The sequence below is a fragment of the Cnephaeus nilssonii genome (assembly GCF_951640355.1).
Source record: "Cnephaeus nilssonii genome assembly, chromosome: 15".
NCBI lineage: Eukaryota > Metazoa > Chordata > Mammalia > Chiroptera > Vespertilionidae > Cnephaeus > Cnephaeus nilssonii.
Genome location: NC_137086.1, coordinates 69,682,737 through 69,709,961, shown reverse-complemented (window position 1 = coordinate 69,709,961; position 27,225 = coordinate 69,682,737). Strand labels below are relative to the sequence as shown.

The 27,225-nt window shown below is 50.8% G+C and overlaps 1 protein-coding gene across 1 annotated transcript in view; it reads right to left on the bottom strand.

The window, feature by feature from the left end:
- Window positions 1-7,330: 7,330 nt before the first annotated feature.
- IL18R1 (interleukin 18 receptor 1) overlaps window positions 7,331-27,225 on the bottom strand; it is a 42,758-nt gene continuing 22,863 nt past the window's right edge. The window contains exons 6-11 of the mRNA XM_079791904.1: window positions 23,215-23,277; window positions 20,831-20,951; window positions 18,544-18,683; window positions 15,232-15,390; window positions 9,700-9,858; window positions 7,331-7,762 (exon numbers count right to left, since the gene is read on the bottom strand). Coding sequence (XP_079648030.1) covers window positions 7,401-7,762; window positions 9,700-9,858; window positions 15,232-15,390; window positions 18,544-18,683; window positions 20,831-20,951; window positions 23,215-23,277 — 1,004 coding nt within the window. The 3' untranslated portion in view covers window positions 7,331-7,400. The remainder of the gene's footprint in view (window positions 7,763-9,699; window positions 9,859-15,231; window positions 15,391-18,543; window positions 18,684-20,830; window positions 20,952-23,214; window positions 23,278-27,225) is intronic.

The window sequence follows — 27,225 nt, the reverse complement described above, 5'->3', positions numbered from 1 at the left end:
ATATTAGTGAATTAAATACATAGTTTTTTTTAATACATTAGGATGAAGAGGAATTTATTCCAAAAATGCAAGAATGGTTAGAGGTTATGAAAACATTAATATTCTCTAAGAAGAAAAATTATTTGATAAAATCCGTAGTTGCAGAAAAGTCATTGGACAAAAGTCAACACCAATTTGTGTTAAAAAACTGCTTAATGAAACTGGAACTACTGGAGTGTGCTCACCGGTAATTCATTGCACTCCGCGTGCACACGTGGTGTGAGTGCATGAGGAGGATGTACTCACTGAGGGGACACTCGGGCCTCCCCACTGAGGTGGGAAGACAAGGCTCTCTGCATCCGCGATTGTCTAACATTACACCCGAGGTTTAATTACGAATGTGATTAAACAAGGAAAAGCAAGTACAGGCATCTCTGAGGAACCACGGACCCTGGACACACAACTTGAAAGTCTATTTTTTAACATGCTCACCCCATTAATTATTAAACACACACATCAAGTTGTAGCAATTGTCTGAATGGGGTATCCCCCTGGGTGCACCCACGGAATAGGCCATACGGAGGCGAAAGCGGGTCTCGCAAGCCCCACAGAGTCGCGGGCGCTGGCCCGGAGCTGCCCGCCGGCACTGGGGCCACTCCCAGGGGCCCCGGGGCGGCTGGCCCCTCCGCCCTCCGGCACACACCCTCCTGCTCCCTGGTAGGCTTGTGGCCTGGTCACTCCGGAAACACCACTCCGTGCTCACCGGCCCATCTCTCAGAGTAGCTTCAACTCAAATGATGGCTTCCCTCACCCTGGGCTCCCCCGCAGAGCTGCGCTTCAGCCCAAGTGGCAAATTCCTTCATCTGAGTGTTAAAAGCCTGCTTCAATTCAGCCTCGGACCGGCTTGCCAGTGTCCCCGTCCCAGACAGGCACGTTGGCTGACACATGCAGGGGAGCTGGGTCTTCCGGCTCCTTGCAGAAAGTGCTGGTCAGCCCCTGCCCGACCCTCCAGCATCAGCAGAGGTGAGCTCCTGCTGTCAGGTCTGCCTCCCCTCCCCGGCGGGAGCCACAGTGGGCATGTCCGGCCGGGTGCTCAGGGGCCCCGCAGAGGTCTCCGGTGCTGCCCCGGCACCCTCCCGGGGGCCTAGCAGAAAGCCAGGGCTCTGTGCGCTCACCTGTCTCCTCGGAGCCAGCCCTAAGGCCGCTTCCTCTCTGCAGGACTGGGCCTGGGCAGTCTGAGTCGGTGCCCCAGGCAAGGGCCCTCAGCCTCCAAGCCGCCCCCCTGCCCTCCCCCCAGCACACACACTGTCCAACAGGCAACTCCAAAGAGAGAGCACAGCGGCTCTGTCCCAGCCTCACACCGTGGCCTCCGGTGCCCGGGCCAGTGCCTGCACTCACTCCAGTTCCTGGCGCGGGCATGTGGGTGCTAAGGGCCCTCTGCTTTAAGAGCGTGTGGGTGCTAAGGGCCCTCTGCTTTAAGAGCCTGTGGGTGCTAAGGGCCCCCTGCTTTAAGAGCCTGTGGGTGCTAAGGGCCCCCTGCTTTAAGAGCCTGTGGGTGCTAAGGGCCCCCTGCTTTAAGAGCGTGTGGGTGCTAAGGGCCCCCTGCTTTAAGAGCGTGTGGGTGCTAAGGGCCCCCTGCTTTAAGAGCCTGTGGGTGCTAAGGGCCCCCTGCTTTAAGAGCCTGTGGGTGCTAAGGGCCCCCTGCTTTAAGAGCGTGTGGGTGCTAAGGGCCCCCTGCTTTAAGAGCGTGTGGGTGCTAAGGGCCCCCTGCTTTAAGAGCGTGTGGGTGCTAAGGGCCCCCTGCTTTAAGAGCGTGTGGGTGCTAAGGGCCCCCTGCTTTAAGAGCCTGTGGGTGCTAAGGGCCCCCTGCTTTAAGAGCCTGTGGGTGCTAAGGGCCCCCTGCTTTAAGAGCGTGTGGGTGCTAAGGGCCCCCTGCTTTAAGAGCGTGTGGGTGCTAAGGGCCCCCTGCTGTAAGAGCCTGTGGGTGCTAAGGGCCCCCTGTTTTAAGAGCCTGTGGGTGCTAAGGGCCCCCTGCTTTAAGAGCGTGTGGGTGCTAAGGGCCCCCTGCTTTAAGAGCGTGTGGGTGCTAAGGGCCCCCTGCTTTAAGAGCCTGTGGGTGCTAAGGGCCCTCTGCTTTAAGAGCCTGTGGGTGCTAAGGGCCCCCTGTTTTAAGAGCCTGTGGGTGCTAAGGGCCCCCTACTTTAAGAGCATGTGGGTGCTAAGGGCCCTCTGCTTTAAGAGCCTGTGGGTGCTAAGGGCCCCTGCTTTAAGAGCCTGTGGGTGCTAAGGGCCCCCTGCTTTAAGAGCCTGTGGGTGCTAAGGGCCCTGCTTTAAGAGCGTGTGGGTGCTAAGGGCCCCCTGCTTTAAGAGCCTGTGGGTGCTAAGGGCCCCCTGCTTTAAGAGCCTGTGGGTGCTAAGGGCCCCCTGCTTTAAGAGCCTGTGGGTGCTAAGGGCCCCTGCTTTAAGAGCCTGTGGGTGCTAAGGGCCCCCTGCCTTAAGAGCCTGTGGGTGCTAAGGGCCCCCTGCTTTAAGAGCCTGTGGGTGCTAAGGGCCCCTGCTTTAAGAGCCTGTGGGTGCTAAGGGCCCCCTGCTTTAAGAGCCTGTGGGTGCTAAGGGCCACCTGCTTTAAGAGCCTGTGGGTGCTAAGGGCCACCTGCTTTAAGAGCCTGTGGGTGCTAAGGGCCCCTGCTTTAAGAGCCTGTGGGTGCTAAGGGCCCCCTGCTTTAAGAGCCTGTGGGTGCTAAGGGCCCCTGCTTTAAGAGCATGTGGGTGCTAAGGGCCCCCTGCTTTAAGAGCCTGTGGGTGCTAAGGGCCCCCTGCTTTAAGAGCCTGTGGGTGCTAAGGGCCCCCTGCTTTAAGAGCCTGTGGGTGCTAAGGGCCCCTGCTTTAAAAGCCTGTGGGTGCTAAGGGCCCCCTGCTTTAAGAGCCTGTGGGTGCTAAGGGCCCCCTGCTTTAAGAGGCTGTGGGTGCTAAGGGCCCCCTGCTTTAAGAGCCTGTGGGTGCTAAGGGCCCCTGCTTTAAGAGCCTGTGGGTGCTAAGGGCCCCCTGCTTTAAGAGCCTGTGGGTGCTAAGGGCCACCTGCTTTAAGAGCCTGTGGGTGCTAAGGGCCCCCTGCTTTAAGAGCCTGTGGGTGCTAAGGGCCCCCTGCTTTAAGAGCGTGTGGGTGCTAAGGGCCCTCTGCTTTAAGAGCCTGTGGGTGCTAAGGGCCACCTGCTTTAAGAGCCTGTGGGTGCTAAGGGGCCCTCTGCTTTAAGAGCCTGTGGGTGCTAAGGGGCCCTCTGCTTTAAGAGCCTGTGGGTGCTAAGGGCCCTCTGCTTTAAGAGCCTGTGGGTGCTAAGGGCCCTCTGCTTTAAGAGCCTGTGGGTGCCAAGGGCCCTCTGCTATAAGAGCCTGTGGGTGCTAAGGGCCCTCTGCTTTAAGAGCCTGTGGGTGCCAAGGGCCCTCTGCTATAAGAGCCTGTGGGTGCTAAGGGCTCCCTGCTTTAAGAGCCTGTGGGTGCCAAGGGCCCTCTGCTTTAAGAGCCTGTGGGTGCTAAGGGCCCTCTGCTATAAGAGCCTGTGGGTGCTAAGGGCTCCCTGCTTTAAGAGCCTGTGGGTACTAAGGGCCCTCTGCTTTAAGAGCCTGTGGGTGCCAAGGGCCCTCTGCTTTAAGAGCCTGTGGGTGCCAAGGGCCCTCTGCTTTAAGAGCCTGTGGGTGCCAAGGGCCCTCTGCTATAAGAGCCTGTGGGTGCTAAGGGCCCTCTGCTTTAAGAGCCTGTGGGTGCTAAGGGCCCTCTGCTTTAAGAGCCTGTGGGTGCTAAGGGCCCTCTGCTTTAAGAGCGTAACTAATTTCACTCCTGCTTCCAGTGCACTAAGCACACCTGGATTTCCTCCTGCGCTTCGGTGAGCTGCCCTGTCACTGGCTCTCTGGACGGATGCCACCATTGAAGGGCATGTGAGTCACAGAAGAGAAGGACTTTATTCCGTCAGTAAAAGTCATTCCTTGGTCCCCAGTGGGAAGTGTGTTGCTTACATTTAGCTGCAGGCACACTAACTGGCCGCTGCGCTGGGCCACGACCTGCAGAGAGGGAGGCGTGAAGCACAGAGGCAAGTACGCAGCTTTGTGGCGACCACATCCAGTCCCACAGGCTCTGTCCACGTGGAGAATGAGGACTGGAATCTTAATGACACAGACACTGAGACTGTTCAAAACCAAAGTCACTAGACGAATGGTGCATCCATATTGGTATATATTAAAGCATATACTGAATGTACATATTTAATACACTTACTGAAAAATACACTGAATATATTTTAAAGCAGTGGTCGGCAAACTCATTAGTCAACAGAGCCAAATATCAACAGTACAACGATTGAAATTTCTTTTGAGAACCAAATTTTTTAAACTTAAACTTCTTCTAATGCCACTTCTTCAAAATAGACTCGCGCAGGCCGTGGTATTTTGTGGAAGAGCCACATTCAAGGGGCCAAAGAGCCACATATGGCTCATGAGCCGCAGTTTGCCGACCACAGTTTTAAAGCAGCCTACCTAATAAAAGAGTAATATGCAAATTGACCATACCTTTGCTATACCCACCAGCCACGCCCACCAGCCATGCCCACCAGCCAATCAGAGCGAGTATGCAAACAAACCCAACCAAGATGGCTACAGCCACAGAGAGCAAGGTTTCCCAGGCAATGGAGGAAGCCAAGCTTTCCGCCTGCCCTGGCTGGCCTAGGCCTTCACTCCAGGCTACAAAGTTTCAATTATAGAAGGTGAATTAATCCCAACAGAAATGGCTGCTGGCTACGGAGTGAGCAGGAGGCTTGGCTCCGCTCCAGGCTACAAAGTTTCAATTGTAGAAGGTAAATAAATTCCAGATACCAGGGCCTCTGCTTGGGTCGCCAGGGGCGTGGCTGGCCTGCAAACCACCACAGGCCCCTCACTCAGGCTGCCTCACGCCCTAAGGGAATCCCCGTCCTGATCCGGGACACCCTTCAGGGCAAACCAGCTGGCCCCCACCCCTGCACCAGGCCTCTATCCTATCTAATACAAGAGTAATATGCAGGTTGACCATCACTCCAACACACAATATGGCTGCCCCCATGTGGTCAAAGATCCTGCCCCCATGTGGACACAAGATGGCCACCACAAGATGGCCAGCAGGGGAGGGCAGTTGGGAGGCACCTGGCCTGCAAGGGAGGGCAGTTGAGAGGGACCAGGCCTGCAAGGGAGGGCAGTTGGAGACGATCAACCCTGCAGGGGAGGGCAGTTAGGGGTGACCAGGCCAGCAGAGAAGGGAAGTTGGGGGCAAACAGGCTGGCAGGGGAGCATTTAGGCATAATCAGGCTGGCAGCAGAGTGGTTAGGGTGTTATCAGGCTGGCAGGCAGAAGCGGTTAGGGGCAATCAAGAAGGCAGGCAGGCGAGCAGTTGGGAGCCAGCAGTCCTGGACTGTGAGAGGGATGTCCGATTGCCCGTTTAGGCCCAATCCTAAATGGGGAGTCAGACATCCCTCGAGGGGTCCCAGATTGGAGAGGGTGCAGGTTGGGCTGAGGGACACCCCCTCATGCACGAATTTCATGCACCGGGCCTCTAGTACATAATAAAAGAGAAAAGCACAATTATTCTGTGAGTTAGAGACAATGATGACAGCAATGAAGTTTCTCCTGACCGTGTATTTTCACATCTAAAACCTGTACCACAATTCTTGTGCTTTCTCTGCCTGTGCGGCTAGCACACCGCGCTGTGAGCTCTGGGAGGTCAGGGCCCTTCCTGACGCTGGAAACCCAGTGGAATGTCTCCCCTGACTTCCAGCAGCACGCCTGCCAGCAGTGATCTGAGCACTGCACTGCCGCCCACACTCCCCACCCAGCACGGGTCCTTCTCTTTAAGGCTGTTTGTCACTCCCTCTGTGCCTTTCCCGGACAGACTTACTGTGAGGCATCAAGAAGGCCCCCGCTCAGCTCCTTAGGGAGACAGGGATGTCTTGCAATGTCACAACTTGCACACGTGCAGTGAAGAGCGACCTTTGGCCTCCGGGTGCTTCTGCACACGCCCTCTGTGCACAGCTGTTGCCCAAGGTAACTGCCTTCTCCAGTCTCTTTCCCCTCCACTCTCGGCTCCCAGGGGACCCCACAGCTGAAACACGGACCTAGCCCTGACTGGGTGGCTCATGGGGAGCGCCATCCTGTACAGCGCAGTCTGCAGCTTTGATTCCTGGTCAGGGCATGTACAGGAGGCAACCGACTGGTGTTTCTCACATCAATATTTCTCTCTCTCCCTTTCTCCCTCTCTAAAAAAATCAATAAAAACATATCCTTGAGTGACAATTAAAAAATTGATCTAAGTAATAATTAATAATAACAATAATAGTAATAACAACACTAACAGAATGTTAAGTCTGGCCGAGAACTGTTGTAGGGATTTTATTCATGTAGTGCCCCTGAAGTAGGTATAGTTATCATATATTCTAATTTTACAGATGAGGAAAGAGTCCAGGATTCACAGAAGCAAGCAGCAAAGCCAGGACTTGAGCTCACACATCCTGGCTGCACAGCTCACACCAAACCACCAGCCATGCTGCTCCCACCACAGGCATGTAATATGTAACCTTCTAACAAATCAAGCAAGTAACTATCCTTTTTTGTTGCCTAACGGCTGATATGGTCTGGCACCCATCCTGTACGTAAATATTTGTGTAGAATCAACAAATGTTTTTGACCAACTTGGAAAGATCTGGGAAATTAATTAAGATCTTTTAATTAAAGTTGTTTAATTAAAACCTGTGTTTATCCTCAAAGATAGTTGTTTGGGTTTGCCTTTAAGAAGTTCCTACAAATAGGCCCAGTGAAGCATGCCCAGCACAGGGCCGCGGTGGGGCTCCAACCACCCCGGGCCTGCAGCTGTGGCCGGGCCACACGGAGCACACCCGGAGCCTGGCCCTGCCACGCGGCTCCCCACGCGGCTCCCCACGCCCTGCCCTGCACCAGCCCGCAGCCAGCACCCCCCAGCACTGTCCCGGTGTTGGAGGTGGTGGCTTATGTGGGAGAGTGATGGTGTCTGCACTGTGCCCATCACTATGTCCCCTACTGGCTCATAGAAATGCCTGTTCATAAATTTAGAATCCTTTAGTTCAACGGGTAGCATTCAAAATGCTTACAGATGTGCCCTTTTGGTAAGGCACGCGGCATGTTACATAATTCCCAGCCGCATACCCAGTTGTGAAAGAGGGGGAGACAGGAGAGCCACTTCTGTAGCGTCCAGGGTCTTCTGGGACATGGGCAGCTCGCTGGGGCCTCCTCCCGGCAGCCCAGCCCAGTGAAGCTTCATGGCGGAACTGGGAGCAGGATTTCTGTGGAGTGAAATGGAGGTGCCACAGCCATGGTTGGAGCAGGCTCCTTCCTCGGCCCCCAGAGCTTGCAACTCGCCCACACGCGCTTCCCTAAGGGCAGGACCTGGCAAGCACCGGCTCGGCTTCGCATTCACCTCTACGTGGCCGGGCCATTTTCGCAGGCATCAGGTAAAGAAGGTTTTTCCAGAACCTTGAGTTATATGAGAGAGACTTGTCAGCCTTCCACTTCAGCACCCTGTGAGATTTCAAAAGCTTTAGTGATTGGGGCAAGAATGTGAAGTCACTGATGGGTGCAAATTCAATTAAGATTATTTTAATTTTCCTTTCCACCAGTGCTTCATGGAGTCCACTTTCAAGTTCATACTTCACTTCGTTAAACATGTAACTTGTACTTAGGACGATGATTAGTCTTCGGCTTTGCTCTATCAGTGAATGGATTTCATCAACAACAGCTGAAAATGCAAAGCATGGAATATTAATTTAAGAGAACTGAAAGGGTGAGCTTGAAGTAAAAATCATTCTGAACAGTCTAACTTTGTATTATTTAACTCTGAAGTTCACAAATAAGTTTTGCCTTAAGACAAACCATGTGCCTATTAAAAGCAATTATATGCCTATTAAAAGCAATTATCAAGGTAACAATAACAATGAGTGCTTACTTATCACTTCCTCTGTGCCACACGCTTTACTACCTGTTTTATGTATATTAACTCATCTAATCATCATGACCCCATAAAGAAAGTATCACCCCCTTTTACAGATGAAGAAGCTAAAGCACAGAGTGGTTGAGTAACTTGCCCTGAGTCACACAGCTAGTAAACGGCAGAAACAGAATCTGAACCCACGTGCTCTGTCTGGAGTACTGGCTTCTAACTGTGACACTGTCTTCCTTCCCACATACCTGGAGGAGCGCGCTGACATCAGAATTTAACAATAAAACCAAAACCTGCCATTGTTTTAGACCAGAGGTTGACAACCTTTTCCAGTTTAGGGCCTAATAGAAAATACTCAGGCTCTGCAGGTCATACAGCTTTTGTCACAACTCACTCTGCTGTGGTGACGGAGAAGGCACCTGCCCTGGCCCTGCTGCAGGCGGTGGCAGGCCTGGCGGCCCGGCTGGGAGATTGCCCCCCTCTGCTCTAGACCTCGATCTCTTTCCAAACAGAGGCTTTAACCGAAGCTCATCACCACGGAGGACAAACATTCTTTATTTTTACAGTACTTAGGAACTAAGAAAAAAATCAATTTTTCAAAATGGCTGCTAGAAAATAATGATAAATAATAAAATGGATGTAAAGGCCAGCAGTGATGCTGGCTACATTCTAGGAAGCGTTAACGCACACGAATATCACAGTGTCACCTGCGTCTGCCCATGTGGCTGCTGTTCCTTCGGGAAGTTATTTGTAATTAAGTAGCAGCACATCTTCTCTTCCTGAAAGAAGGAGGGGGGAGGACGGGCACACTCGTTTCTCATTTATTGCCACGTCTGCTACGCCCAGTTCAGACCTGGCGCAAGGATGGCGCCCAGAGTGTCGAGAGATGAGCGAGGGATGGTGACCTGTGTCACATTGTTGGCGACACAGCAACACCCACGGCACCCACTTCCAAACGCTAGCTCTGCAGACTTCAGAGAAAACACGGAGCTTCTTCTCACGATCTTTGATTCTCACAGTGCTTTGCTTCAAGACATGTGTGATGGCCATTTGTATTCACATATAAATTTAAAAACTGAACTTTATAACTCAAACATGCTGTGAACCACCAATCTCCTTTTATTTATTTTTCCAATGTCCCTATTCCCACCGAAGCTCTCTCCCCGGGGTCCGCGCGATGGAGGGAGAGCACGTGCTCCGCTCCACCTGCTGAACGAGGGTGTTCAGAAGAGGCCTTCTCAGCGGCTGCCAGAGAACCGCCTCCGGAGGGTGCCCACTCGGCCGTTTCTAAAGATGCTGCCCCGGCCCTCCACCCCCATCGCACGGGTGGCAGGTCCCCACAGGAGCGGCCAGTCAGCTTCCCTCACTGCTCACTATGTTGACTTTGCTGGTTATTTCTGGCAAGAGGACCAGGGTAAATTGCTCATTTTTAAGCAAAACAGGGTTAGCCTAAGCCCGTGGTTGGCAAACTGCGGCTCGAGAGCCACATGCAGCTCTTTGGCCCCTTGAGTGTGGCTCTTCCACAAAATACCACGGCCTGGGTGAGTCTATTTTGAAGAAGTGGCGTTAGAAGAAGTTTAAGTTAAAAAAATTTGGCTCTCAAAAGAAATTTCAATCATTGTGCTGTTGATATTTGGCTCTGTTGACTAATGAGTTTGCTGACCGCTGGCCTAAACTATTCATCTTAAAAAGAGAAAGTATCTCCACTAGTTTTCTCCTGCCATGCCCTTTCTCACCTCCTCCAGGTGCCACATCCCTCTCGAATATGCATAACTTATAGCCGAAGCGCTCCTCCAGCACCCGGGGCAAGACCTCCACAGCGAAGGCGCGCTCCTCCCCGTGCTCAGGCCGGCGCCCCTTCAGGTAGGACACAAAGGCATCGTATGTCTTCCCATCTAGGAGGCAAGGTTTGCTCCTTAAATTAGTGCGTATATAAAAGCTTAAGTTCAAATTTGAATGAAAGTCGCGAAAAACGAACATGGAATTATTGAAAAAGAAAAGTTAAATATGGCGTCCTTGTGTCCACACACATCAAATTATAGAGATTAAATATGCACAGGCCTTTGTTTGTTAATTATGCCTCAATGAAGCTGTTAAAAAAATAAAGTATTTTGATAGAAAACAAATTGAAAAACAAGACTGTTTGGGTAATCCGTAAGGTCCCTACATAGTCTTTGGTTTTATTATTCTTTTTTATGCATTACTAGAGGCCTGGTGCACAAAATTCGTGCACAGGGGGTGAGGGGGGATGTGTCCCTCAGCTCAGCCTGCACTCTCTCCAATCTGAGACCACTTGAGGGATGTCTGAATTGGACCTAAATGGGCAGTTGGACATCCTTCTCACAATCCAGGACTGCTGGCTCCCAACCACTCACTTGCCTGCCTGCCTGATTGCCCCTAACCACTTCTGCCTGCCAGCCTGATCACCCCCTAACCACTATCCTGCCAGCCTGATAGATGCCTAATTGCTCCCCTGCTGGCCTGATTGCCCACAATTGCCCTCCCCTGCTGGCCAACTTGTGGCAGCCATCTTGTGTTCACATGGGGGCAGCCATCTTTGACCACATGGGAGCAGCCATCTTGTGTTTTGGAGTGATGGTCAATTTGTATATTACTCTTTTATTAGATAGGATTCTTTATCTCTGAATTTTTAAATGTCAATAAACAATGATTATATTCAAGTATCATTAAAAAACAAAAAATAGCATTCCCAAAGCTCGTATGATAATCGAGCAATCAATTAGCAAGTGTTTTTACTTTTAAGCATGTGAATTGAGACTCTCACTGTTTGACATCACAGAGGGACAGAGAGAAATGCATGTCACAGGTCAGAGAAATAACAGAGATTAAAGGTAACAGAGGACCAAGTAGCCCAAATTCTAGTATTCCCTGGGCCCAGGGTTAGAAAGTAAATGTCACCTCAGCTTATTCCACTTCAATCATTCAATTCTATAACCATCCCATGTACACCTTCATACCACTGGGAAGTGGCAATAAATTGGTTGTTACAAAATAGTCCTGGGATGTGAAGCACAGCCTGGGGAACGGAGTCAACGATACTGTATTCACTATGGGTGTGCCAGGTGGGTGCCTGAAATGCCAGCGGGTCACTTTGCAAAGCATAGGATTGTCTAACCACGATGCTGTGCACATGAAACCAATACAAACTAATGTGAATGTAAACTGTGATTGAAAAATAAAATTTAAATTAAAAAATACAATGCTGAGTGGTTACACTGGAGAGTGGGAGGAAACAATGGAGGGAATTGAAACGGTGGGCCGTGGAAACCCATGCTGGCATGGTGAAACTTTACATAATGCCAAAGGCCAATGTGGAAACTCCGTCGGTGGGAAGGTCTGCAGACACATCTGCTGCTGTTTTATTCCCAACAATGAAGCAGCATTGCGTATTCAGATGACTAGAGACACATTCAAGAGGAATGTGTTACCTAAAAACTAAGACCATTCTACTAACTGCGTTACTAAAAATTTATTTACATTTCTTTCTTCTACCTTTATCCATTCTGTTAGAGACGAGTTTGCAGACAAATGCAACAACTTGAAAAGTTTATAAATAACACATTGGCAGACACAACAAAGTATAACACAAACAAAACAAAAAATAATCTGGTTAGAGAATGGGGAGTCCCCGTGGACATGTGTTCTGAAAGGCCATGTGTTCTAAATAACATACGCGTGCGAGGGGACAGGAGAGGAAGAGGGGGCATGGGGACACTCCATCCTTATCCCAGGGCAACTGGTTAGCCGATGGAGTTAGATGTATGCTCGGGTCTAGGATTGGGATTGATGAATTTGCTTCTGAGTTGAAGACTAAACAATATTGGCTCCTTTATTAAAATTTAATAGGACGAAACCATCAAGGCCCACATTCTTTGTGGCACCACATCATCTATGCTCAACAGCCTGGCCCCATTCTTCACAGCATCCAGGTTCACAAAGAAACACAGTTTCTGGCAAAAGCTGCTTCAGTCCTGCCCACAGCCTCTTGTCCTGCAGTTTGAGCCAGAATCCACCCTGGGTGTATTGTAAAGCAATTGCTCTTCAGAGTGACATGCATGTGAATGACAGGACGTTTTCATCAAAGTTGCAAAATTATCATGCTTATCAAAGATAGGTTAAAAGTTGATCAAATAAAGCCAGTTGTTAATATAGTAAGTGGTCCCTGGATTGTTCTGTCAGCTTGTCGTGAACCACAGCTGTGTATTAGGATGAGAGCTAGTGCTTCCATTAGCATAGTCATCATGTCAGTGAGGCACCAAGATGCAAGAGATAAATTAGTACAATTTTGGACAAGGTATATTTTTCTCATAATCGGAATGTAACTACTTGCAATAAATTGGAAAGATAAATCAGTCAAATTTATATAGTGATATAGCTTTCAAATTCATTTTTATGCAGTTCTCTTCTTGGTTTAGCAAATATACTAATCTATATTATAATTTATTTTTCAACCCAAGGAATGAAAGCTTTGGTGGTTGTGATAACTGATAAAGTGAGGTGCCAAGCTAAACAAATTGGAAGCTAATAATTTTGTTCTGCATAAACGACACCAGCCTGTGAATGGATGTCTAGACTACAAAGAGTCAGAACGCTTCTTAGACAAGCTCTGTGTGGCAAGTTTAGTTTTTTGTTGTTGTTGTTGTTGATTGGTTTCTTTCATTTCCAATTATTCATAAACCAATAACTGAACACATTCTTGGATAGTGCAGCAATATAAAATTGCTATAATGTAAAAGTCTTAATTTTTGCACTCATTTCTCCATTTTTACTTTTCACGACTGCTCTCTGTCCACGGACCACACTCTCAGCAGAGCTGCTGCGGAGTACATCTCCGTCTCCAGGCACGCCACCCGGGGCGCTAAGAAGTGAGTTCTCCGTGCTCAGAAACAGGAATTTAGAAAAGTATCTGTGCATTGGGTCAGGCACAACTGGAGGGTAAATAACATCTTAGTTGAAAATCGAAAGAGAGATATCAGTGAATGTCCATTCTGAGATGCATACTGGTCTGTGCCTGTAGAGACCTGGCGATAAAATATCCCACACAGACCTTCAGCCCTGGCTCAGGTGGTTGGAGCATCATCCATGCACCAAAAGGTTGTGGGTTTGATCCCCAGTCAGAGTGAGTACGGGAAGCAATGGATTGATGTTCTCTCATTATTGATATTCTCTCATCAATAAAACATCAATAAAAACACATTCTTGGGTGAGGATTAAAAAAATAAAAACAGAACCCCAGTTTGTTGGAGCATCTCTCTCCATAGCAAAATCACACACACATGCAGATTCAAAGCTAAATTAATTACCTTTGCTAATTTTATATCATTAAATTAAAAGATGTAAGTGTGAATAATCAATCTTTTAAAATCTCAAAAATATAAGAATTCCTTTATAACTAGAGCTTAGGAGGGTCTTTCTACTGTGACCATAAATCCAGCACCATAAAAGAAAAATAAATTTGAATACATTAAAGAATATTCCACAGAAAAAAGTCAAAAGACAAATACAACCTGGGAACAATATTTGCCTTTCATATTATAGACAATAGGCTAACATCCTTAAAATAGAAATTGTTCCTAGAAATAAGCAAGAAAAGCAAAGCAAACAACCCAATTAAAAAACGGACAAAGGAAGGAATGGTCCATTGAGAAAGGAAATACCATGAGACTCTGAAAACACAAAGCTGCTCCTGCTCCTGCGCAGGAAGTGAAATGCAAAGGAAAACCACACTGAGCTACAACTGTTACCTAGCATTTTGCCAGATACCACAAGGTGGTGGGTGAGCTGTGGGGAGCAGGTATGCCCTCCTGTGAAGGCAGGAGGTAGTAGAGCAGTGGGGAGGGCAAATTGGCAATATTTTTCAAAATAACAACGGTGTCTATACTTTGTATTTCCAGCAATTCCACTATGGGGAATGTTTCCTTCAATTACACTGCGCACATATGAAATAATGACAGCACAAAGCCATCTATCACATACTTTATGTAATGATAAAAGGTTACAAACAACCAAATATCTATCAAAAGGAGACTAAAGCTCTAGCCGGTGTGGCTCAGTGGATAGAGTGTTGGCCTGGAGATTGAAGGGTACCGGGTTTGATTCCGGGAAAGGGCACATGCCTGGGTTGTGAGCTCAGTCCCCAGTAGGAAGCAGCCGATCACTGATTCTCTCTCATCATTGATGTTTCTCTCTCTCTCCCTCTCCCTTCCTCTATGAAATCAATAAAATATATAACAATGGTTAAGGACAACAGGGGGGTGGGGGCATCTGTGGGAAGGGGTGTGGGATGGGAATGGGGGGATGAGGACAAATATGTGACACCTTAATCAATAAAGAAATTAAAAAAATAAAATAAAATATATAAAAGGTGACTAAGTAAGCAGTGGCATATCCACAGAAATAAACCTCTGCAGGGTTTTATTTCTATGGATAAAAAATGAGAGACTTTATAAACTCATGGCAGGAGATCTGAAGGCCAGTGAAGCAAGTTCAGAGCAGTGTGCATTATACAGCAAGACTTGTTTTTAACAGTAGAACAAGATTCACACTTGCTGAGAGATCCTCTCGGTGCGGGTGAGGTGGTAAGCACAGGCATGGGCAGGCTGAGAAATTTCTACAATTTCTTAGACTGTGCTTTGAATGTGTGTGTCCTACACACAGACATGCACACATGCACACACATACACACACACGGGGAAAAAAAGCAAGTACAACGGATTAGACTGATTTTTTAATTCAGTGATTATATGGAACCTAGAGGACTTCTCGCTGCTCTTAAAAAATAGGGGAACTGAGACAGAGTCCCAGATAGAAACAGCAGTAAAACCTGGCAGTCCTTCAGGCACATCATCAGCCTCCTTTGCCAGGTTAGAATAAGGAGCCATCATTCAATTCAAATCAACTTAAATGATCCTTATTGAGTGACCACACTGTGCAAGGTGCCTAGATGGTGTGCAAGCAGTGATGTTGAGTCCCTAGGAGCAGGCATCTCAAAGGGCATTTAGGAGGACACGACATATACACATACATGAAACAATTAGAGGACAATTTTGGGCAACATCTAAGTACAAAAGAAGGTGGCACCGACAAGAGGCATAATAATGATACATTCGGAGCAATGTTCCCTCTGGAAACCCCTACCACACATTAAGTCATAATCTAATGTAAATAAGATGAAGATTAATGTTTCTTTATCAGGTTTCCTAATGAAACCATAGGATAAGAAATCCCAACATTCCGATACTTGTTACCTGTTAATGTTTCATCTCTTCCCATGAAATGTCTATAAAATAGAGCCAAGTCAATTCTATAAATAACAGCCACAATCACTAGGCACACAACTCCCCCCGAGATCACAACCGCTGTGATCATTCCTCCAGTGAAGACATGGCCTGGGATGTCACCCCGATCTAGAAAGAAGAAGAAAACGGGAAGAATTAGTCATGGCCCTTTTGCCACTGTTGTCCACCATCACCCTGCAGATGTCAGTGTTCACCATGAACACTAACCAGCTGTCGGGCCGACAGTCCATTGAGCTGCTCCGCATTCCTGACTTTAGTTTGGAGGGGTGATCTTCCTACTCCCATCTTTAACGAATTAAAATGTGCACAAGGATATTCAGAGCCTGAACTGAAAGCGTTCTATTGTCGTCTGTCCCTGTCGGGGGAAGTTGGGCCCGAGGGTTAGAAGATGCTGGTGAAATACACAGATCTCTGGCAGCAGCTGTGAACATAAATGGAGGCGAGAGTCTTGGGAGAGCAAACACTTAACTAGGCTATCTGGGCTCCCAGCCCGGGGCTGCCGCCGGTTTTGTGTCCTGGGAAATGTCCCCGATGCCCTCAGCGCTCAGTGTCTTAATCTGCAACAGAAGCTAACAGCACTGTGCTTCACTCAGGGCTGCCTTCTGCGGGAGGGTCCATGAGACCTTGCCCTCAGCAGTTAAGACAGCATCTGGCACACGGCCCTACAAATGTTAGCGCACTTTCTATAAAACCCCCTCTGGGGAAAATATCATTTCTTAGATTGATTCAGTTCATGCTCAACATAGAAAATACGAAATAGTACAAAAGAGTAAAAACTATAAAACAATTTTTAACAACTATCCCACAATGTGGTGATGGGCATGCTAACATGCTAGTATATTTTGTTTTAGGTTTTTATTTTCCCTAAAAATATTGACTTAATTGGGGTCATAGGGTAGTCACTCTTTCTTGCGTTGCACTATATGATGAGCAGCTCGCTAGGCCTTTACAGTTATACTTCACAATATCCCAATACTTAGATTGATTGTAATGTTTATAAATATACCAATGCTCCAACCAACAGCTGCACAGACCTTTGTACTTGTGCTTGCTGATTCTGCTAGAGCAGGTTCTAAACGCTGAGGGGTTTCAGGTCAAAGAGCAGAAATGCATAAAGCTCTTGACATCTTGGCACAAATTTTAGGAATGATCTTCCTGGTGAAATTTACTCCTAGGATATAAGTAAGCGACCACATTTGCTAACTAAGTGAACTCCGAATAAAGCCAGTCCCCGGGATCCTGGTCTGTGAAAGGCCGGCCTGTCCGTGACTGTGCCGCACGTGCACACACACACACATACACACACACGTTCACACGGGTGCACACTCCTGCGAGGTCATGGTGGAGCTGGAGGCCCTGTGCCAGGTGACATCTGTGAGCAGATGAAGGGGGGTGGCCGGGCGGAACCCTCTGTGGCAGGGACAGGACATCCAGCACTGATAAGAGGGGAGGTGGCTAGTGAGCCATCACAAACCCAGGCGTGCGATGAGCAAGCGGAAGCATGTCGGAAACCCTCCCTGCACATGCCCGTGGGACACGACACGTGTGCCCGTGAGGCCGAGCTCAACAGTTAGTCTCACCACCCGTGGGTCTCACAGCCCGTGGGTCTCACAGCCCGTGGGTCTCACAGCCCATGGGGTCTCACAGCACGTGGGGTCTCACAGCACGTGGGGTCTCACAGCCCATGGGTCTCACAGCCCGTGGGGTCTCACAGCACGTGGGGTCTCATAGCCCATCGGGTCTCACTGCCCGTGGGGTCTCACTGCCCGTGGGGTCTCACAGCCCGTGGGGTCTCACAGCACGTGGGTCTCACAGCCCGTGGAGTCTCACCGCCCGTGGGTCTCACAGCCCGTGGGGTCTCACAGCCCGTGGGTCTCACAGCCCGTGGGGTCTCACAGCCCGTGGGGTCTCACAGCCCGTGGGTCTCACAGCCCGTGGGGTCTCACAGCACGTGGGTCTCACAGCCCGTGGAGTCTCACCGCCCGTGGGTCTCACAGCCCGTGGGGTCTCACAGCACGTGGGTCTCACCGCCCGTGGGTCTCACAGCCCGTGGGGTCTCACAGCCCGTGGGGTCTCACAGCCCGTGGGTCTCACTGCCCGTGGGGTCTCACAGCCCGTGGGTCTCACAGCCCGTGGGGTCTTATAGCCCATCGGGTCTCACCACCCGTGGGTCTCACAGCCCATCCGTGGGGTCTCACAGCCCATCCGTGGGGTCTCACAGCCCATCCGTGGGGTCTCACAGCCCGTGGGGTCTCACAGCCCGTGGGTCTCACAGCCCATCCGTGGGGTCTCACACCCGTGGGGTCTAGCTCTGCTGTCTTCCCTTGTGTGACGTGTGGTATAGGTCAGGGTGACGGTGGTCAGAGCCTTGCACCACCTGCGTGAATGCATGTGAGGAGTGTCAGCCATCCTGTGAGTGCGTGGTAGACCGACGGCCTCGCTGAGGCGCTCCAGGTGAGTCGTGGACGGGAACCAGGACCCCACACCCAGGGCGGGGGGCTTCAGGCCTTAGCTTCTGTGACCCTCACTCCTTTGGTTTCTCACCAAAGCTAGACATAGCACACACTCCTCTCTCCTCTCTCTCTCTCTCTCTCTCTCTCTCTACCTCTCTGTCTCTCTCAGATCCCGGTCTTTCCCTGCATGTGGGTGGTGCCAGCCTAGGAACGAGTGGTGAGTGAGCAGTCACTGGAGCACAGCTTTCCGCCTGGACACAGCCATGCTGGGAGCTGCGGCGGAGGCTCTGGGGGGCTATTAGTGGGAGACTCGGGGGAAACGCGAAGGGTCCTCTGACCAGGGCCGTCCATTGTCCACTTGCCAAGTTCGGGGACTGGCCCGAGGCAGGGAGGCCTCTGTTAGTTGTCATTGAGGAGTGAGCACCCCAGGGCCATGCCTGCCCAGCTGCAGGAGGCTGGGGGCCCTCCAGTGCCGCTGGCTGTACCCCCTCCAGCACCATCCCACGCTGAGCTGCGCTCCCCGCCCCGCCCCGCCCCCGGGGGGTGCCACAGCCAGCTGGCAGCCTCCCTGGACTCTTTCCTCACCGTCCACCTGCCTCCCTGCTCGGCGCCCCTGGCTTCTACGTAAGAGTGGAGCTGAGGGCAGAAGAATAACTTGTGTGCCTCCTGCTCTGCTTGGAATCGGCCCCAGGGGTGCACACCTCACGGGAGCCTGCTTCACGTACACAGTGAGGAAGACGTGCTCTTTGAGGAGTCCCTCAGCAAGCGTTCAAAATTCCCAGACTTCCAAAACAACATTTTCTCAAACCTTTTATCAACAAGATGAAGCGTTTGGTGTCTAGGCCTTTCTCGCTGGACACAGTGCAATTATATGAAAAATTTAGGTTTTTTTCATTAATATTCTCAATTCTCAATATTCTTGAAGCATGCCATTTGCCTTCTGAAGTCCTGTAAGGGAGGAAAGCAAGTTAGCAGAAGCTTCGTCCACTGCAGGGCATTACCGAGGAGGGGGTGCGGGCGCAGTGGCTCCCATCGTGGGGTCATTCCCTCGGAGCGCCTGTCCCCAGGGGCCTCCTGCTCTGCAGGAAGCCAGGGGCCCAGGAGCCAGCCCCGGATGGAGAGCAACTACCTAGAACTGGTAAAACGTGTGGCAGGAAATGGCGCTAAATTAAAATACAGGAAACTATTCCCTCTCTTAAATCTTTGTCCTGTTTCTCCTCCCCCACCTGCTCAGCGCTCCTTCTACAGCCAGGCACTCACAGCTGTGGCAGGACTGCGAGGGGCCGGCCTAGACCACGCACACAGCGCTGCCCGTGCAATACCTACGGTCCCTTTTATTTTGTTCAGCATTTAAAACCCATTTTAAACAACACTGTTCCCAGGACCACCCGGGGAGATGAGGACCAGGTAGGCTGCTCAGTGAGCGCCAGGAAACGCCAACCCCTCAGCGGGGTTCCTCTCTCGGCCACGGGACTCACTCACGCTGTCCACACTGGGTGCGGGGAGGGGCGGCTCGGGCAGGCGGCAGCACTCCCAGCGTGGCCACCCTGCCGCCCCTCGCAGCAGGCGTCCCGCACCTGGGCCTGTGCCCACTGTGGCCCCCGCATCCCCAGCATCACGGAGCGGAGTCACCAGCCAGAAACACCCGCTCTCGGACACACTGGACAACCTGGGAGAGAGGCCCCCAGGCCACGGAGAGGCCCAAACAGTGACCTAAGAAGCTCGTGCACCGACAGTGAAAGAGCCCTCCTGGCTTCTTAGCTGGCTTCAGCTCACTTCATAGCCTGCTAAGTGGCCTGCTGCCTCGCCAAGGGTCACCCATGGGCACTGGGGGAAACGCGGGCTCCGTGGCCCACGCGGAGGGGCAGTGGCAGCCTCCCGCGCAGCCTGCAAGTGGCCAGAGCGGCTGTGGCTCCGGCAGCTGAGCTGTGGGCATCCCAGGGTCGCTGCTCGCCAGAACCGAGGGTATCCACGCACCAGCAATGACCGCAATGGCCCAGTCCCTCTGAACGTGTGAATGACCACACACTTAGCTTGTTTTGTTTTCCGAAGTCTGGCCACTCCGTAAGGAAAGAATATAGGTGACTCGGGGACCAATACATGTCACTTGGGGCGTTTTACACCAACAGTGCCTCCTAGATGTTTATACCTCATCACTGTCCTCTTCGCTTTTTCTTCCCGTTCTTACTGTGTCTCTAATTTCCGTGAATGGGCTCCGACAAGAAGATAATTAGTGTGCTCAATGTCAATCCAGGTGACTGGTGGTTTACGTTCACATTTGCTGAGACAATCTCTGGAACCTTCCCTCGGTGCTCGGTTAATTACTTAGGAGGTAACCCTGCCAGGGGTGTTCTGATACGAAGCTACAAGCCGCCTCTAAAGGGCGGGAGCCGGCGGCTCTGTCTGTGGATCGCTTGCCCATAAGGAAATTCCCAAAGCACACACATTACTGCGTTTGCACGACTATTTCCTTCTTTGTGATTTTCAGGATTTCTCAAGTTTCTCATAATGCATCGTTTTCAACCATCAGACAAAAGAAAGGCCTGCGTGAAAGGACAGGGTGGAGACAGGCCGGCAGCTGCTGCACGGCCTGTGGGACTGGGACACGGAGCTGCTGTGCACGCAGACCCTGCTGCTCACATGGTGGCACGGGGACACGGCTCGGGACACCCACTGTTCACAGGGCCCACGTTGACTTGCACATGTCACAGGCTCCGGACTCTGGCACATTCGTAAAAACAAAGCACTTCACAGAATTTTCAAAATCCGAACACCTGTGGGCTCGGTTGCCACTCCTTTGTAAGAGGCGCAGGTACAACCTCTATCCCCGTCAGAACCTGGCGGACTAGGGCTGCTCTTGCGAGGTGATGCTAAAGAGCCTCCTTGACGTTCTTTCCTCAGTTTAGATCTCAGCAATGAGTTTCTGCACAACCCATCAGCACAGAGTGTGGGAATTATAATTATAACACATAAATTACAACTTATGCCAAACATTCCGTTACCTCTTTAGGAGTCTGGAGTGTTTACATCAGGCCTAGATGATACAGGGACACTCACATATGTGATGCTGTCCATCGCACATCGCATCTACATACCTGGCCTTTATTTCCTCCCCTTCGTGCTCATTTGGGTCCTGCCCATCGTCTCTAAGGAAGTTCCAATAGACGTGATCCTTCTCATTCAGCGAAGCAGAGCAGTTCAGCTGCACATCTGTTCCTAGGAGAAGTTGACAAAGTTCTGATTTTATTTTTGTTTTTATTTTTGATATGTTCTCTGTTGATTTTAGAGACAGGAAGGGAGAGAGAGAGATCAATGTGAGAGAGAAATATCTAACAGTTGCCTCCCATAAGCATCCTGACCAGGGCTGGGGATTGAACCTGCAACGGGTAATTTAACCCGTGACCCTTCCATGTGTGGGCTGGTGCTCTGGCCACTGAACAACACCGGCCAGGGCCAAAGTGCTGACTTTGGAAACTCAGGTCTCTGAGTTTTAACTTAATATAATCAATCTATGCTAATGGATATATAATGCGAATATAGTGCTACTTCCAGAAAGAAAACAGACATGCTTTGTTTTAAATATGAAAAGTATATCAAGCATAGAAATTAGGTATCCGTTATAATTCATCACCAAAATATGAATTGGCTTCTCCTCAAATTTATGTTAAATAAATGATTAAAACCTAGGTGGCCCTCAGCAGAAATATAGTAGATAACCTCAACACATATACAGCAAAGCCATGGCCGGATGGCTCAGTTGGTTGGAGCATCTTCCCATGCATTGAAAAGTTGTGTGTTCAATTCCTGGTTGGGGCATGTACAGAAGGTTTCTCTTTCATATCAATGTTTCTCTCTCTTCCTCTCTCCTTTCCCCTCTCTCTAAAAGTCAATAAGAATATCCTCAGGCAAGGATTAAAAAATTATATACATAAAGCAAAAATTAACCTAACTAAAGGATATATAGACAAATTGGCTCTCCTAGAAATTTAACATCTCTCTCAGCAATAGATAAAGAAAGCACACAAAAGATTAATAAGGATATAAATGACTTATCAACTTCACCTACTTGACATTAACAGGACGATAAAACCAAAACGTGCAGATGCACATTTTTTCAAATGCATTTGAACATTCATCAAAATACACTGTATTCCGCCCGCTGATGACCGAACTTCGAGCTGTGAACCAGGAGATCACAGTTCAGTCCCAGTCAGGGCACATGCCTGGGTGTGGGCTCCATCCCCAGTAGAGGGCGTGCTGGAGGCAGCTATCAATGATTCTCATCAGTGATTTTTTTTCTCTCCCTCTCCCTTTCTCTCTGAAATCGATTCTTAAAATATTTTTAAAAATACACTATATTCTGGTCCTTAAGCAGATTACTACAAGTTTCAAAAGATTGAAATAATATGTATATAATCTTGGATCATAATAGAACTAAATTGGACATCAATTACAGAAAAATAACTACAAAATTGTCCAAATATTTGGACAGTAAAAAAACACAAACAATCCATAGATGAAAGAGGAAATCATAAGAGAAAGTTTTTTAAAGTTTTGAAGGAACAGCAATGAAAATCTGGTGTTTCAGTATTTGTGGAACAAACAGCTAAAGGCGTGATAAGGGAATTTAGAGCTGAAATTGCATATACTGCAAGAGAAAGTAACTGGAAATAACTCCCTAACTCTCCGTGCAGACAAATGGAAAATGAGGTGCAAATGAAGCGCAAAATGAGGAGAAAAATAATAGACCAGTTCATAAAGCAGTAAAAAATAGAAAGCAGGAAAACCACAAATACAAGTGACAGAGGACCCGAGCAACATAGAACGTGTGTGGTGAACAGCGGTGGCCGGCGTGGGCTGCAGAAGCAGGCGGCAGCTGGAGCCCGCCTGCACCGCTGTCCAGCGGCTTCGCCCGAAACAAACACTTAACCTTTCTGAGCTTCAGTCATTTCTTCCTGAAACGGAAAGACTCTCCAAGTTGCTGGCAAATTTAACTCATTAACATGTTTCAATCGCCTCACAGAAAACTTGGTTTACACTGTAAATGTCTTCGTTCCCTCCTTTCTTTTCTTTTCGAAAGAAGATGTTGATTCCTCCAGACCTCTCTAGACACTTCCTGATTGTGCAGTCAAGTCAGGGTTCAATTCATTAATCAGATACTCAAATCATACAAGTGTGAATAATGTCCCTGAGCATTCTTCCTGAGTTTTTACACTTTAAAATGACCATAGAGACTGTTAGAGAAAAGCCACAAGCAGGGGACTAAAACCCTAATTTCCAAACCACAGGCTGTTCATTTTAATCAGCTAAAAATGGCAACACTCAACCCATGACAGGCTTGCTGCTTTTGTAATGTTCCTCCCTAAATATGCAATGTATTACGCACACAACGTTGATCAGTAACGATCAGGTTTAGCCTTGGGAGACTCCGTAGGCCCCCATTCATAAATGCAGAATATATAAGCATGTGAAAGCATACCTAATTCCACTTCAACATGGTTAATCTCTGGTCCAAGAATAACTGGAATTACAGTACTGTGACCTAAAAGTGAAAAAGGAAAAGTGTTGGTATTGCTCCTGCGGAGGAGGCAGGAGGTGAGGGCACAGTGGTCTGATCAGCTTATTCCGCGCAGCACAGACTCGGTCCCGGCGGCTTCCACGTCAGTCATGCTTGCATTTCATAATGGTGCGGTGACTATTGCCTCTCGTTCGCTCCATCACCTCCAGAGCTCACAGGCTGGAGGAAGCTCACAGGGTTAGCTTTCCCTCAAGTCAAGTCCCGGCCTCTGCTGCTGTGCTCAGTGCGGGAGGAAGCGGCTCATGGGGGGACCGAGGCGCAGGCGGGAGGCCAGGCCGCTGTGCCTCCTGCTGGGCCTCCACTCCCCCGGGGCCTCCTCCACTGGGTGCAGGACCCACTCCCTCTCAGCCTCTGCCCTGGTGCCTCACCCCAGGCTCAGCCCTCCTTCTCTCCCTCGGTGATCTCTGCCCCCACCCCCACCCCACAAGGTGCTCCCGTCTAGCTATTCTCAGGAAGGACACCCCGGCAGCTGCTGTGGACGCCTGAGACAACCTGAAGCGGCTAATCATTGCAGAGCCCCAGAGCCACTGCCACACTGACCGGCTACAGGTCCTGCTGGTCCTGTGACAGCACGGCCCACCTCCCCAGGGCTGGACCTGGTGCACATCTGGTGTTTGGGGGCATTTACACCTAAGTCCACAGCAGCCTTCCCGGCCTCCCGGCACTCAATGTGGTGGCGGGGGGCGGGGGGAGGCTCCCGCAGCACCACCCGCGCCCCTCACACCTGGCAGGGCGGGTGAGGGTGGAGAAGCGGGTGGAGCAGCATGTGGGCAGGAACTGGAGAGTGAAACTAGGGCAGGGAAACCCCAGCAGGTCTGGTTCCTCTGAGATTCGGACTCGCTGGGCAGGTCTGGAATCCCCCTGGGCACGGGGAGCTGACGTGGCTACAAAGAACTGCCGCCCTGGCTGGGAGTGTGAGGCGCAGGAGTCCACGCCAGGACACAGGGCGGGCGGCTCTGAGGCATGGGAAACGCTATGGATTCTCTCCCTCTGGACCCGTCTCTAAAACGTGAAGTGTGTGACTGGGAACCAGAGCAGCACTGGGTTAGTGGGACTGGTGCCAAGTGAAGGGTGAGACCCTCTTTAAGGTGCGGAAGGAAGGAAGCAGCCTGGGGCATGCCCTGGAGGCCTAGTCTGAGGTAATCCAAACGGCAGGCAGGCGGCTGCCAGCAGGAGGGCACATCACCCGCTGAGCCAGGCAGGAGAGAAAACATAGGTGCCGGGTGGGAGGCGAGAGAACTGATTCAAGACCACGGTGCTCAGCTCCTGGCGGCTGAGAGACCTACAGCCTGACCAGGTGCAGGCAATCACCGCACCACACCAACCGCGTCGAGCTCAGTGTCCCAGTGTCCTCAGTGGAGGTCAAGGTACCTCCCAGCTGTTCAGCTCTAAGCTCTACATCTTAGAAGAACGATGCAAACATCACCAAGCCAAAGGAAAACGGCCAGGATGGCTAAGAGTCTAGTCTTGTGAGCCCACTAATCCACTCAACAGACACGTACTGAGCACCTACTATGCACCAAGTGCCAGGCATCCGTGTGGGAGATGCAAGGTGAGGAAGAGAACTCAGTTGGATCCCTTATTTCCAAGAGCTTCTCAGTCTACTGTCAGAGACAGACACGTGACCCAAGCTCTGGCAGCAATCCGAGATATGATAAGAGGCATGGGGACACACAGGTGGGAGGCATTTGAGCTGCGTCCTGAGAGACAGCTGGCAGCCCCCAAGAAGACACAACCGGTGCGATGGGGAGTTGAGGCAGGAAAGGAGCCTGTGGAGCGGTGGGTGGGGGTGGGACATCGGGAGGTGGGAATGACAACAGCGCTCTCCCTGTCCTTGGCACCATCTCAATGCCTCACTCACATCCCTCTGTCCTCGGAGCAGCCCCGAGGGAGGAACACGCACTACCCCGTTGACTATGAGGCATCCGAGGCACAAACAAGTAATTTAATTCACCCGAGGCTGCTGGGAGGAGTATATGAGATGATTCCATTCAAGCATCCGGTACAGTGCTGGCCTGTGCTAAGGGCTCTTTCCATCCTGAATATCCTTAATCCTTCCAGGGCGGAAAAAGAAAGGGGCTGATGGACAAAACGCGGGGACAGGTAGGGTGAGAGTGTTGGTGGTGGAAGTGTCAAAGGACCAGAGATGTATATGAGATTGAAGGATATATATGGGAAAGTAAAACTGAGGAATTTAGGGGACATATAGAGAATTTAAGATATCTGAGTTTCAGAATTGAGTTATGGGATTCCCAGGTACAGGTTGTGGCAGGTAGAATAATGCCCCTCCAAAGAGTTGTTTACATCCTACTTCCCAGATCCTGTCAATATTACACCTCACATGACAAAGTGACCTGCAATGTGACGAAACTGAGGACAGTGTCCGGGGTTATTTCACATGAGGACAGTGTCCTGGGTCATCCAGGTGGGCCCGGTGTTATTACAGGGGTCCTCATAAGAGAGAAGTGTGTCAGGAAAGGAAGTGTGATTGTTGGGAGCAAAGTTTAGGGAGAGATTTGAAGATGGTCCATTGCAGGCTTTTCAGATGAAAAGAGTGCAGGAGGTGAGGGCACAGGTGGGAGATGCAGGAGGTGAGGGCACAGGTGGGAGATGGAGGAGGTGAGGGCACAGGTGGGAGATGCAGGAGGTGAGGGCACAGGTGGGAGATGCAGGAGGCAGGATGTGTGGGCACAGGTGAGAGATGCATGAGGCAGGAGGTGAGGGCACAGGTGGGAGATGCAGGAGGCAGGATGTGTGGGCACAGGTGAGAGATGCATGAGGCAGGAGGTGAGGGCACAGGTGGGAGATGGAGGAGGCAGGAGGTGAGGGCACAGGTGGGAGATGCAGGAGGCAGGAGGTGAGGGCACAGGTGAGAGATAGAGGAGGCAGGAGGTGAGGGCACAGGTGGGAGATGCAGGAGGCAGGAGGTGAGGGCACAAGTGGGAGATGCAGGAGGCAGGAGGTGAGGGCACAGGTGGGAGATGGAGGAGGCAGGAAGTGAGGGCTCAGGTGAGAGATAGAGGAGGCAGGAGGTGAGGGCTCATGTGGGAGATGGAGGTAGGAGGTGAGGGCACAGGTGGGAGATGGAGGAGGCAGGAGGTGAGGGCACAGGTGGGAGATGCAGAAGGCAGGAGGTGAGGGCACAGGTGGGAGATGTAGGAGGCAGGAGGTGAGGGCACAGGTGAGAGATAGAGGAGGCAGGAGGTGAGGGCACAGGTAGGAGATGCAGGAGGCAGGAGGTGAGGGCTCAGGTGGGAGATGCAGGAGGCAGGAGGTGAGGGCACAGGTGGGAGATGCAGGTAGGAGGTGAGGGCACAGGTGGGAGATGCAGGAGGCAGGAGGTGAGGGCTCAGGTGGGAGATGCAGGAGGCAGGAGGTGAGGGCACAGGTGGGAGATTGAGGTAGGAGGTGAGGGCACAGGTGGGAGATGCAGGGGGCAGGAGGTGAGGGCACAGGTGGGATATGCAGGTGGCAGGAGGTGAGGGCTCAGGTGGGAGATGGAGGAGGCAGGAGGTGAGTGCACAGGTGGGACATGCAGGAGGCAGGAGGTGAGGGCTCAGGTGGGAGATGCAGGAGGCAGGAGGTGAGGGCACAGGTGGGAGATGCAGGGGGCAGGAGTTGAGGGCACAGGTGGGAGATGCAGGAGGCAGGAGGTGAGGGCACAGGTGGGAGATGCAGGAGGCAGGATGTGTGGGCACAAGTGAGAGATGAATGAGGCAGGAGGTGAGGGCACAGGTGGGAGATGGAGGAGGCAGGAGGTGAGGGCACATGTGGGAGATGCAGGAGGCAGGAGGTGAGGGCACAGGTGGGAGATGGAGGAGGCAGGAGGTGAGGGCACAGGTGGGAGATGCAGGAGGAAGGAGGTGAGGGCACAGGTGAGAGATAGAGGAGGCAGGAGGTGAGGGCACAGGT